At 32.6% G+C, this 12,476-nt stretch overlaps 3 protein-coding genes across 3 annotated transcripts; 2 read left to right on the top strand and 1 right to left on the bottom strand.

The window, feature by feature from the left end:
• The first annotated feature begins 4,232 nt into the window (after positions 1-4,232).
• On the top strand, positions 4,233-6,063 carry LOC113847152. Its single transcript, XM_027476059.1, has one exon. It carries the CDS (start codon positions 4,456-4,458, stop codon positions 4,939-4,941), a length of 486 nt encoding a protein of 161 aa, XP_027331860.1. The 5' UTR covers positions 4,233-4,455; the 3' UTR covers positions 4,942-6,063.
• Positions 6,064-7,968: 1,905 nt separating this feature from the next.
• Positions 7,969-9,226, top strand: LOC113848357 (protein DMP2-like). Its single transcript, XM_027477830.1, has one exon. The coding sequence runs from the start codon at positions 8,097-8,099 to the stop codon at positions 8,748-8,750; it is 654 nt and encodes a 217-aa protein (XP_027333631.1). The 5' UTR covers positions 7,969-8,096; the 3' UTR covers positions 8,751-9,226.
• A 1,523-nt stretch (positions 9,227-10,749) lies between these two features.
• Positions 10,750-12,433, bottom strand: LOC113847613 (putative TrmH family tRNA/rRNA methyltransferase). The gene is made up of 3 exons (XM_027476830.1): positions 11,965-12,433; positions 11,747-11,873; positions 10,750-11,347 (listed from the first exon to the last, which is right to left on the bottom strand). The coding sequence occupies exons 1-3, from the start codon at positions 12,271-12,273 to the stop codon at positions 11,127-11,129; spliced, it is 657 nt and encodes a 218-aa protein (XP_027332631.1). The 5' UTR covers positions 12,274-12,433; the 3' UTR covers positions 10,750-11,126.
• Positions 12,434-12,476: the final 43 nt, after the last annotated feature.

Genomic DNA, 12,476 nt, shown 5'->3' with positions numbered 1-12,476 from the left:
AATTGAGCAGTGAATAAATCTCCTGTCATTGGCTCAAGATACTTTATTATAGATAAAGATTCATAGCCAACATATATTTCTAACCTTCTTTAAGGACCCATCTTAGTGCGTTGTGGTGGAGCAATAGGAACATACACTATACATTCATAAATTCTAAGATGAGAAATATTTGGTTGTTGACCAGAAACTAATTGCAAAGGGGATAACATATGATAGCTTGTTGGTCTGATGCAAATAAGTGTTGCAGCATGCAAGATTGCATGTCCCCAAGTAAAAATTGGAAGTTTTGATCTCATTAGTGACCTTTTCTCCATACAATTTTAATTGAGATGTGATTCTAAATAATGTTGAATTATACTCGCTAACAGTTTTAAAATCTTGCAATCGTAAATGCATCCAATCATATCAAGCTTTTGCTAAAATGACTGTTTTTTGGTGGTCATATCTGTCTTTTAAATTATTCCAAAGCACAGGTGGATCTTTTACCGTGAGATATTCATTTTTCAAACCTTCATGAAGGTGATGACGAAGAAAGATCACATCTTTAGCCTTATCTTGATTAGATGCTTTATTTTCTTCTTTGATAGTATCTCCAAGACCTTTTGCATCTAAATGAATTTCAGCATCTAATACCCATGATAAGTAATTTTTTCCCGTAATATCAAGTGTGACAAATTCGAGGTTTGCAAGATTCGATATCATAAAAATAAAAATAAGTTAGATATCATCTAAATATTATAACGATCAAAAGTAAAAAATAAAATAAAATAATATGAAATTACTAGTAATTTACTTATATATATATATATATTTTATATATACAATAATTAAAATAAACAATGATATATTTCTAAAAGAAAAATAAAAATAAAAGAATATCGTATTTTTATTCAAAATTGTTCTTTTCTTGCAAAAATGTGTAGTAGAATCATGGTGCTGATAACGTGTTATAAAATGAAGGTAAAATTGTAAGAAATAATAGAGAAAATAATATGAAGAGGAAAAGAGAATCTCAATTTTATTTCACATCTCCTTAATACAAATGAAACACCTATTTATAGACCTAAAATTATAACTGAAGAATCATATCTCTTTGAATGAGAATTAAGCAAAATAGTTACAAAATTGTAAGTTACAAAGAATAAGGAGGAGTTATGAATATAGACATTTACTCATGTAATAATTCATAACAAATTAATTAAAATCATAAATTATTTTAATTCAAGATGACGTTTTGGTGAGTTTTTTTAAATACTGCACATTTATTGAGTTTAGAGGAGACAATCCTCTGACAAGTGCTATTATTTTGACTGAGGAGTACCAACAAGTTTATTCTTTGAGCTGCTCAAAGTCATGCTTCAATGGATTGCATGGATCTTGACCCAGCATACTTCTTTTGAGGTGGGCTTTGTGTTCCACGGGTCCAACGTTGTGGTGGGCAATCCTTACATGTTTTCATAGTGTTTTCCTGTTTTATTCAGACCCATTAACAAGTTTTCCTTACAAGTTATTAATTTCAGCTTTAAGCTAAAAATTTAAGTATTCAAAAAATTAATTTTAAATTTTTAAATTCAACTTTAAAATATTAAGGCTAATAAATTTCCTTTTTTAATTACATCTTTGTTTTTTAGAAACAAAAATTCAAAACACATTAATCAATTTAAGGAATTGAATTTTAAAAGTAATTTTCACGTTTGAAATTTGTTTTAGTTTTTTTTATTTCTATTTTTTTCTTAATGAATATTTGTAAATTTTTATGGGACAATGACTCTCGCTTATTTGATATTTGTTAAGCTTAAATATGTTTCTTTTTTTTTATTCCTAACGGTAATATGACTAATTAAAAGGTTTCGTGTATTAATTTTTTGAACAATTTCAATATCATTAAAAATCAAAAGTGATAAATTTTAAAAGAATAGAGATTAAACTAAAATTTAAACATTACATGAATACAAGAAACAGAACTATTTTTAAACCTTTTTGTTAAATACTTAATTCATATTTCGTTTGATGACGTTAAAATTTAACATAAAAAAAAGTAAACTTAATTAATTTTTTTATCTCAAAATTTGTAACCAAATATTTATTTCTGTTTTTCATATATTAACTAAAAGTATAAATGAACGTCTTTTTATGCTACAGATAAACCATATTCGTCACCTGTCAAAATACAAATTAAAATTAAAAAAACAAAGTCTCTTAATGTTAATTAAATAGATGATGACCTGACATTAAGTGGAAATGTCAAAATAGGCAACTCACAAGTCACAGCAGCTAAATTGGATCTACAAGACTTGAGTCTTGTGTGTGAAACGTGTGTATGTAACTTCCATTATTCTTTTATTACATTTTAAAATTGGGTGTTTTGCCTCTTGGAGTAGGAAGCCTGCGAGGGTGTTTCCACTTCTCCTTCCCAGTGTAATTTTCCGGGGAGGGTTGCTGCTGTTTATGCTTTAGTTGAAAAGAGAATTAATAAGCAATTAACTCATCAGTAAAATATTTGAACAATTTATTATAAAAAGATAAAGATAAGTAGTTAATAATAATATTTTTTTTTAAAAAGATAAATATTTCTTATATTTTTATAATTTTAATATAATAATTATATATTTTTTTATAAAAAAATTTATACTGATGAATATTTAAATTCAGTCCTAAAGATTAAGGTTAATAAAATTATTAAAAAAAGATACGTGAAAGAGTTCATAAATAAATAAACTTATTAATAATAATAATTTTGTATTTTTTTTAACCTTTCAACTAATACTTGTAAAATATTTGTTAATCTACCTATTAAAGAAAATAATCGGAATCCTAGCCAAAACACTGAAATGAGCTGAATGAGGCACTGTATGTCGAATAGACAATGTCTGATCAGATGAGATATCAAATCACTCGGCACAGTATTAAATAGCAAATGCACTGTGCAGGATAACACCTTAATTAGTTTCAACTACGTGTATTCCACGATGCAAGCCTGACGATAATTATTTTTTAAGAAAAATCATTTTATTATCTTATAAAGTTTTTTATACGAAATTTAAAATAATTTTAATTTATAGCTTTTTGTTTTTATCTTTGATATTTTAGTAAAATTTTTCATCTATAGTCTATTTCTATTATTAATTTTAACTATTACGTTATTCATTTAAAGTTTTGATAAATAAATAATTTTAAATAAAACATGAGCGTTCATGGAATTCAATAAATAATTTTATCAAATATTTATAGTTTAATAAAATAATAAGGAAGGGTAAAGGTCGATCACAATCCTTTCATTTATTATTATTTTTCGCTGTTTTATCCCTTGAAAAGTAAGATTGCCTTCGATTTTGTGGATTACAATAAGGGATTTGATGAATAAAAAAAGGTATTGGTGGAGCATGTCATAAGTTGTAGAACAAATGGGTGTGGCCAGGGAATAGGCAACTTGGTATGCCATTGAAAAGCTGGATAGGAAATATTCGAGCTTCATTATTTATTTAGAAGAACAAGCTCATGTGGGCTGCAAAATTATTGCCTGTAATATTATATATGGTAGATTGTAGCACTTTCAATTATTAGGCACCGCGGAATAATTAATTCAAGTTGCAAGTTGCAAGTTGCAAGTCTTTATCTTTTGAGGAGAACAACAACTGGGAAATGAGAAGTATTAGTGCTCTGTAACTCGAGAGTATAACTGGGATCTTCCCATCATCTCTCAGATGCTGCTTTCAAAGCATGGGCACAGTAGGGCAAGGTAACTTGCTTTCGCTAAAGCTCATAAAGCTATTTAGCATGTATTTCAAAACTTGGAATTGTTGACTGGCGTGCTGTCAAAATGTGATTGCTGAGGTGTCACTATCGATCTTTTCACTGGGCCAAAGTAGCTTTCCTTTAGTATAATAAGGTATAATTTAGTGAATAGAGATGGAAAAGCAATTTTCTTGCATTATAAATAGCAACGTCAGGTGGGGCCAACCAAATAATAATATACACGAAAGAGGACAACTAACCTAACGTCGTTACCTTATCTAAGGTGGTGCCATATCCGAAGCAAAAAAGCAAATGAATGAGGTGGTTCGGATAAAAAAATCAGTGGATCCGAAGCAAAAACTAACAGTAACCGTTAAGAAGAATAGTGAATGAAACAAAGACCCAGTCTGGTGAGGCAACACCTGTCCGTTGTCGAGTCAGACAAGGCGTTCTCTCTCTCTTAGTTTCTCTCGTGACGCGTCATTTTGGTTTATGGGAAGGTCGGTGCAAACCCACCCCCACACCAAACCCCACCTTTGTCTCCTTTCTCTTATGCTATATATCAATCCTTTCCATCTTCACCTTCTCCTACACCATCACACACCGCATCTAACTTTCTTTTTCTCACTACATACAACCTCCCCCCCTTTTCCTTTAGGAGGTACAACCACTATATTTTTTTTCTCTTTTTCTTAAGCGTTTCGATTTTTTCAACTCAATATGGGAACCCAGGTTTTACGGCCTCAGGACTGCTTGACAGAACGGATCAGAGCTCCTCCGGCCACCTTTTCCCGCCGGAAAAGTTCCAGTAACTACTGTAATTATTATAATTATTACAACAATCATGCTACGACCCCCAGGTCTTGTCGGAAGTCGGTCGCCCGACCCGATCAGAGGAAACGGGTGCCTGTGGGTTCCGGCCAGCCGGTAGTGGCGGAGGCCGTGGCGGTGTTGAGGAGGTCGAGCGTTGATGATTCAACGATGGCGAGGAGCAGCGGCTCGGCCACGGAGAAGGTTACGATTCTCCGGAGGGGCCAGTCGCTGGATTCGGCCGTGAAGAGCGACGTGTATGCCGGATCGGCGTTCGCGATGTCTCCGTCGCCGAGCGCGCTTCCTATTCCATCTTTTCAGACGAAGAAGCAGGCCTCGGCGGCGTTTGATGACTCTGCAACGCGAGATCTAAGGCGTCTGCTCCGGCTCGAATGAAAGCAAGTTGGATTGCAGTTCCGGGTTTGGGATCGGGTTGGATCCGACAACTTAAACATCTTCTCTCTCTTTCGCTCTAGAAACTTCTTCGCCTGTCCTTCCCTTTTCTCCGTTACTGTTACCGTTACCGTTACGCCTCTTCCAGTTTCAAGTTCGGCCCGACCGTGATTTTTTTAAACGGAAGGGTGGATCTGGACTTGGGGGTAGAAGTGGGGGCGAATGTTTAAAATGCTTGGAATAGTGTAATGTATGCGTGAACATGTTATGTAAGAATAACTTTTCGGATGTTTGTTGAAAGATATTAATATCAAATTTAGGGTTATTAATTAACTTGTAATATCTGTTTAAGGGAGGCTTGGAGGAGGAAGCAGGTGGAAACAAAGAAAGGAGGAACTGTGTAGTTCCTTTGTATAACCAGCAAGTGTTGGAATTTGGTGTATGTATGTTGGGTTTTAGACTCTGAACTGTGAAGTGATCAAGTGAATTTGCCAACTCCTTGTGCACTTTTTTGTAATGTAAATGATCCACCATAGTAAGATTTTAGCAGAATACGTTTGTAAATTTCTTGTTTTACTTTTCAGAATCTTATCTTATATTTTCTTTATTATTATTATACATTATATCTGGTGATAGGTTATTCAAATAATGTAACCCTTGCGTTCTAAAACAGGATTTAAATGATATTTTAATCTCTAGAAATAGTTTTTTTTAATTTGGAGAATTAAAATTTAATAAGATTTTACACGACTAAAAATAAAAAGTAAGATATTTTTAAAGAGTAAAATGTTATTTAAGTCGAAATAATTATATGCACCCTGAATTTCAATCATTTGTATTTACCCTTAATTTCATAAATTATATTTTTTGTCCCTCTTACATGTAATATTTCGTACCACAATTGATTTCCCAACCATCTCTGAAAGAAAATGCTGAAAACATTAAATATTAGTCGTCAGGGTGGTTGTGCTTAATATGAATCCAGGTAACACAAGTACAAGTTAGGCTGAAGGAAATGACATTGAGCAATAATAGAGAGGCGAAGTCAAAGTGAAATCTTACATGAAAATTGCATTGCCGTTCTTTATATGAAATCTTAATATTTCTAATGTCCATATTTTTTCTAAAACCGCAAAAAAAAAATACACCTAGTTTTACGTCATTAACACAGACATCATGCTAATATATAGTAAATGCACTAATACTATTCATAAATTCTCTATAATAACTCAGAAATGCTAAGTATGCATTAACCTGTGCTGCAGTTGTGTTAAATACTCAGTTATATATATTGTTGAACAAAAAATTAAAATGAAAGTTTTACCATTAATATTTGTTTGCTTGTATATGTTCTAGTGACATTTTTTATGGACTGGTTGTATTCTGTGCTTCAATTAGCAAAAATAAAATGAAAAATGATATTAGATATTCAACGAATATAGCTACTTTTATAGAAATGGAAAAATTTGCAAGTCTGATCAGACCAATTTAAATATATTTGTTAAAATATAGGTTTTGGACGGTTAAATTCAACATTTTATTTAAAACTCAATTCAAAGTCTTTCTTGGGTCTAAAGTATAAGTTAGTTATGTACTCCTTGCATAATTAACTTTTGTTTCTTCCTAATCCTCTAAATAATTTCGTTTTAGTTTCTTTAAAATATGAATAGGTGCAGAAAAGTACTTATTATATAATATTTATAAAATATTAGTATAAAAAATAAATGATACTCTTCAAATTTTAAGAAGTTAAATGAAAAAAATTAAAATAATATTTAATATTTTGAAAGTGTATTTCATGTGTGATGAAAACCAAACCTAGTCGCTGATTAGTTGCGAATTTTTAAGATTATCATCAAAAAACAAGATGAAAATTCCAATTAAGACTTTTAATGCCGCATTTTGAAAGGTCGTGGGCATTATTTTATTTCACAGAAATAAATATATATATTTTTTTAAATTGTGGATATGACGTCTTTTTAAAAGATTATAATTACTTTTATAAAATTGTTACTACAAAAAAATCCTTGAATTAGTATTCAGATCGGATTTGACTTTAACTAAGTGAGAAGTGTTTTTTTCATTAATTCAATCGTTCGATTATATTTAAATAAAAAATAAAAAATAAAGTGACACTTTGTGATAAAACGTTGATAGTAACTTGAATCCTTCATTCATGTCTGTGCGCTGCCCAAGGGTTTATAAATTGCCTTAATTTGTATTGATTGACAAAATTAATTATCAAATTAACGAGTTGTGGGGACAAATTAAAGGCTGCTTTTGATAATTTTAGTTTATCTTAAAGAATTAAATATCCACTAAAGTAACTGTCTCATTATACGTAATTGCTTGAATAATCAGTCACCTTATGATTCACTGTAATTTCTTGACATAAAATATAAAACAATTTCAAAGTATTAAATGTTGATTTGGATGCTTTTAATAAAACTTGACATAGGATAAGAATGAAATTAAATAACTAATGATAATTGACGATTTAAATTTTTTGATAGGTAATCATGTACGATGTTTGACGCCGTTAATAGGATCTCCAAAGCAACGTTGTTTTGATTGAATTATTACCTTCTCCTTTTTGGCGACTGATTCTGTTTTTCTACCTCCACACAGAGTCATCATTTTTCTTCATACGTTCTTGCTGAATTTGTCATCATGTAGCACACTATCTCTTCTGATTTTACCATAAGAGACCACTCAACAACCGCTCATGTTTCTATTACTACATTGCCAAGTAAAATTCTTTGTACGTTGGTTCTTGTTTGACTTTTTCTTCGGGTCTTTTTCTATCTTTGAATTTATTTATTTTTTGGAAATCTTTTGGACTCGTTCAATGTGCATGGCATGGTATAGTGCAATTAGGTACATGTAATAAGAAGTCTTAGCTTGTTTTAAGATTGTGTGAAGTTTCAAAGCACACGTTTTGCTGATTTTTCTAATTCAATTAGAATTGAAGCCATCTCTTCCAAACCACCTGCCTATTTAAGCTCTATATTATAAGATCAACACAAGCCTCATTCAAGGAAAGAAAAAGAAAACACATGTATAATATATAGTGAATACTATTACTACGTGTGTGCCAACTCTTACCTGCACCCTTAAGGTTACAACAAGGGAAAATAAAAAATAAAAAATCAAAGCAAATGATTGCAGACAGTTCAACCTTAAACACAAGAACAACAAGAACAGTAAGTACCCAAAATGGAGGTAAAGGTGTAACAAACACGACATTCTCAGCTGTTGGGAGTCTCATAAAGCTGCTTCCTACAGGTACAGTGTTCTTGTTCCAATTCCTAAACCCCGTTGTGACCAACAGTGGTAAATGCAACACCACCAACAAGTTGCTTAGTTCCATTGTCCTGGTGGCATGTGCCTTCAATTGTTGCTTTTCTTCCTTCACCGATAGCTATACAGGAAGTGACAACCAAAGGCACTATGGAATTGTAACAACAAAGGGACTGTGGCCTTCTTCTCAAGCGGGTAAGTCTATTGACTTGTCGGGGTATAAGCTCAAATTTGGAGATTTTGTGCATGCGGCTTTATCTTTGTTTGTGTTCGCAGTGTTGGGTCTCTTGGATACCAACACTGTGCACTGCTTCTACCCTGGTTTTGAGTCAACTCAGAAGCGTCTACTTCAGGTGCTACCCCCAGCTATTGGGGTGTTAGCGGGTGGCTTGTTCGTCATTTTCCCCAACCATCGACATGGAATTGGATACCCTCCAAGCACCGATTCTAACGACACCTCTCCAAAATCCAATGATGCCTCACCTCCCCAAAATCCAAATGAAAATGTTTAGTATTAGTAGTTTTTTAAAGATAAATTAAGTGTAGAATTTTAGATGTTTTTGGTGTTATTTTTTAATTAAAATTAAATTTTTATCTCAACAAGTGTCTTAACAAAGTTTATTGAGATAAAACTTTGAAATTTTAATTAAAAAATAACCTAAAAATGTTTAAAATATTAGTGGACTTAAAAGTTTTGTTCTTAGCAAATTATGCGGCTGCGTCTACGAAAATATTAGCACATGCTGATGGCATTTGCATGGCGAGCTATGTAATGGTTAACTGAAATGTTAATGTTGTAGGCTTTTCTATTTCCATTGTCTCTAACGAGAAAAATCATGTTTCTCTGAGATTTGGACAGTGATAGTTATCATTTATAATTATGATTCATACCTCATTTCAGACCCATAAAAGGAGGTGAAAAAAACATTTTTATTATTGTTTATTGGTCGAAACTTGGTTTGCAACGTGCTGTGTACTTGTCCAGCTTGGTCTTGTTAATCATTCTGGTTACCAATATTTTTGCATAGATTACCTTATAAACTTGAAAATATCTAATAGCTCGTTTGTTTCAGACTTTGCAACATTCCACACGGGACTGTTGTTTTACCTTCCCAAAGCATGATATGTGATTTGTTTCTTATGAAACAAACCAGTTATTGGCCTTGTCTATTTTCAAATCCGATGGAATTAACTTTGATAAATTTAAATTATTAAAAGCAATTGAAATGTATGCTTAAAATAATATTTGTTAGAAGATACAAAATATAACAATATTTAATATATTAATTATTATAATTTTTAATAAAATAAAGGAAGCATTTATCTTTAGAATATCTTTCTACTACGAGATAAGATGACGTCATCTTCAGTATTATAGATTTTTCTCTGTCTAATGTAGAAAGTGTACTTACAAAAGGTACTCCGATAATAAAGTCAGTTGTCGATTTAAGTAATAAATGTTATTTAATATTTAAAAGTCAATCCCTTACCTGTACCTTTTATCTTCTTTTTATAGGCAATATTATGTGCTGATGGGTTTTGATTTGTGAATCAGCTTTGATTTTAGCCCTATAATTAAATAAATAATGGTTTAATTATTTACCTTAATTGATTTAATTATTCTTTAATCTGACATAGGGATACTCGTCTTGCTAAGGCTGAAAGGATATTCGAATTCTTTATTTTATCTTTAAAACTGACTAGTATCTTATCTAATACATCAAGTATAATAATTAATTCTAAAATTCTAAAACACACCAAAAGAGAAAAATAAAATGAATGATATCATTAAAAGGTAAAATTTCTATTCTTTTAAGTTTTATATTAATTGCGAATTATCCTCTAACTTATTTTATTCAATTAAGTCTTCTAACTTATATTTTTATATTTGATTCTAACGTAAGAAATTATATTTTTGTCAAAATCTTTTATAGCATTTGTCAAAAAATGTTTGTTCAAAATAACTATTCAATTTTGAAATTGAGGAATTTTCAAAATTTTTGTTAGATAGTTATTGTGTTTCAACTTTAACAGGTATCCATAGAATCATCATTAGGATTAAAAAATCCTCCGGAGAAAATCCTTGAAGGTAAGACAGTTTAGACTTCAACAATTTTGAATCAAATGAATGAAGGACGAATTGAAATAACAAAAAAATCTTAATTCGATTCTTATTGAACTATGTAAGCCGTCCCTCCGTTTAATTAGAACAATACCACAATTTTTTGTCTCTATTCTGTAGACAGAAGAGATTGAAAATACCAAAAAAAAATTTAAAAAAATCTAAACAAATGATAAATGCAGCTCATGGAATGCTTGCTGAGATCAGAGCTAAAAGCTACCCTTTCAGGCTTTACCATAGAGAGACAAATGCTGTGCAAGCAAGAGCAACGGAATTTGTTTGAGGGATGAAGAAAATAGATTTAGTGCTTGGTTTTGTTTGGGTTTAGGGTGGGTGTATCAAGTGAAATTTTATTAAATCTTAGAAAGTGTGTGTAATTTGCCACAAAAATAAACAGGGCAGAGAAGGTGAGAGAACCATGATATCTATTCGGAAGGAGGACAAATTTATCATTTAAGGGCTTTAACAATCATCAGTAATACAAATGGCAGTATCATGTTACAAGAACAACATTGAACTTTTGTCCTATAACTGGTGGCAATTGCAGCAAACTCACCGTAATTACAATATACACACCTAATCTCAGTGGCAACCTTTCCTGTGAATGGTTCTTTTTATATGCTGCCAAACATAAAGTCAGCCATCAAATAGTGAGTTTTCTCCAATCCACATTAAATAGGTAAGATGTTGGTTCTCCTATGTTGCAACTTAAGTATTTATGCCATCTATCTACGATCCCAGAGATCAATTAACCACATATTTGCCGTCAACCATCAACGAATAATGCGCCAAGGAGGTTTGAAGATGAACTGCCACTGTCAGCCTCGTCAAAGAAACCATTGGCAGCATTTTCTCTTCTAGCTTTACGCTCTTCAATGATAGAATCTTCCGATTCAGTGCAGTAATTGCGTCTAACCTGTTTTACAGGTCTCTCAGCCACAACAAATTTATTCCCAGCTCGAGACCTCTCTGTAAAACCTGCCCATACTGGCAAAAGAAAATGTTTCAGAAACTACAGTATTAGATGGTAAGATTGAGTAATAAGACGCAGTTCAGATAGTTTAGTTTAATTGATTTAACTGCCTCCTTCTGTGGTTCTTGCTCAGAAGCAAATGTTTAGAGTTGGAACGAACATTCCATAAGATGTTGGAATATAATGTTCGAAAAGCTTAAGGTGACTTGAAAAATAGGCATGTATAGTTTCTGTTGAAGCACCAGAACTGGGCTTGATATAATCAGATGCAAAGAGGGGCAAATTTTAAATGAAGAAAAAATAATGAAAAAAACAAGACACCCATTCCATTTGTTAATTAACAAATGCAAATGATATGAGAAAAGAGTAAGGAATATAAATATGTATGGAGTTGTCCATGAGAGATAGAATACCTGCAAAATGATGGAGTACAATGGAAGCAGCCACAGTAACATTCAAGGAAGCAGTGCCGCATCCATATTGAGGGATATAAACGAAAAAGTCACATATTTCGCATTCCTTAGGAGAAAGGCCCGTACCCTAACCAGTAAGAGTTTGGGCAAATCAGAAAGTAGAGAGAGAAATTGGTCATATAAACACGAGAGAGAGAGAGAGAGAGAGAGAGAGATACCTCGTTGCCGAGTAGGAATGCAGTGGTCTTGTTGAAAGGATGGTGATTAACAGGGAGAGCATCGTTTGTGATCTCCACCCCACAAATATCACAGTCCTTGTCCTTGAGAAAGCTTCGAGCGTCTTCCAGCGAGTAAAAGTGTCGAAATTGAAGGTGGGAGGAGGAGCCATGGCTTCCGAAACAGTTGAAATCTCTCCGCCCAACCAGGATTATCTCCGTCACGCCAAAAGCCGTCGCACTTCGAGCCAACGTCCCCACGTTGTGCCTCTTCGCTATGTTGTGCACCACCACGTAGCTCTCCAACCCCATCTCAGCTCAACGCCGCTCCCCAACTCGACTCACTGCAAATTCAAATACTGCGTCTTTATGGGCCCAACTCCCACTCGGCCCAATTAATTATTTCACCCCACCCAACCCTATCTTCAGTTCCGTTTTCTTTCGTATTCATATGGTAATTGGTAACCGTAACTGCTTTCCACTTCACTTACTTATGTCAAGTTTATCATACTACG

Source organism: Abrus precatorius, unplaced genomic scaffold (genome assembly GCF_003935025.1).
Source record: "Abrus precatorius isolate BTA unplaced genomic scaffold, Abrus_2018 Scaffold8, whole genome shotgun sequence".
Taxonomy (NCBI): domain Eukaryota; kingdom Viridiplantae; phylum Streptophyta; class Magnoliopsida; order Fabales; family Fabaceae; genus Abrus; species Abrus precatorius.
The sequence above is the reverse complement of the archived record's forward strand: the minus strand, read 5'-3'. Positions and strand labels throughout refer to the sequence as shown.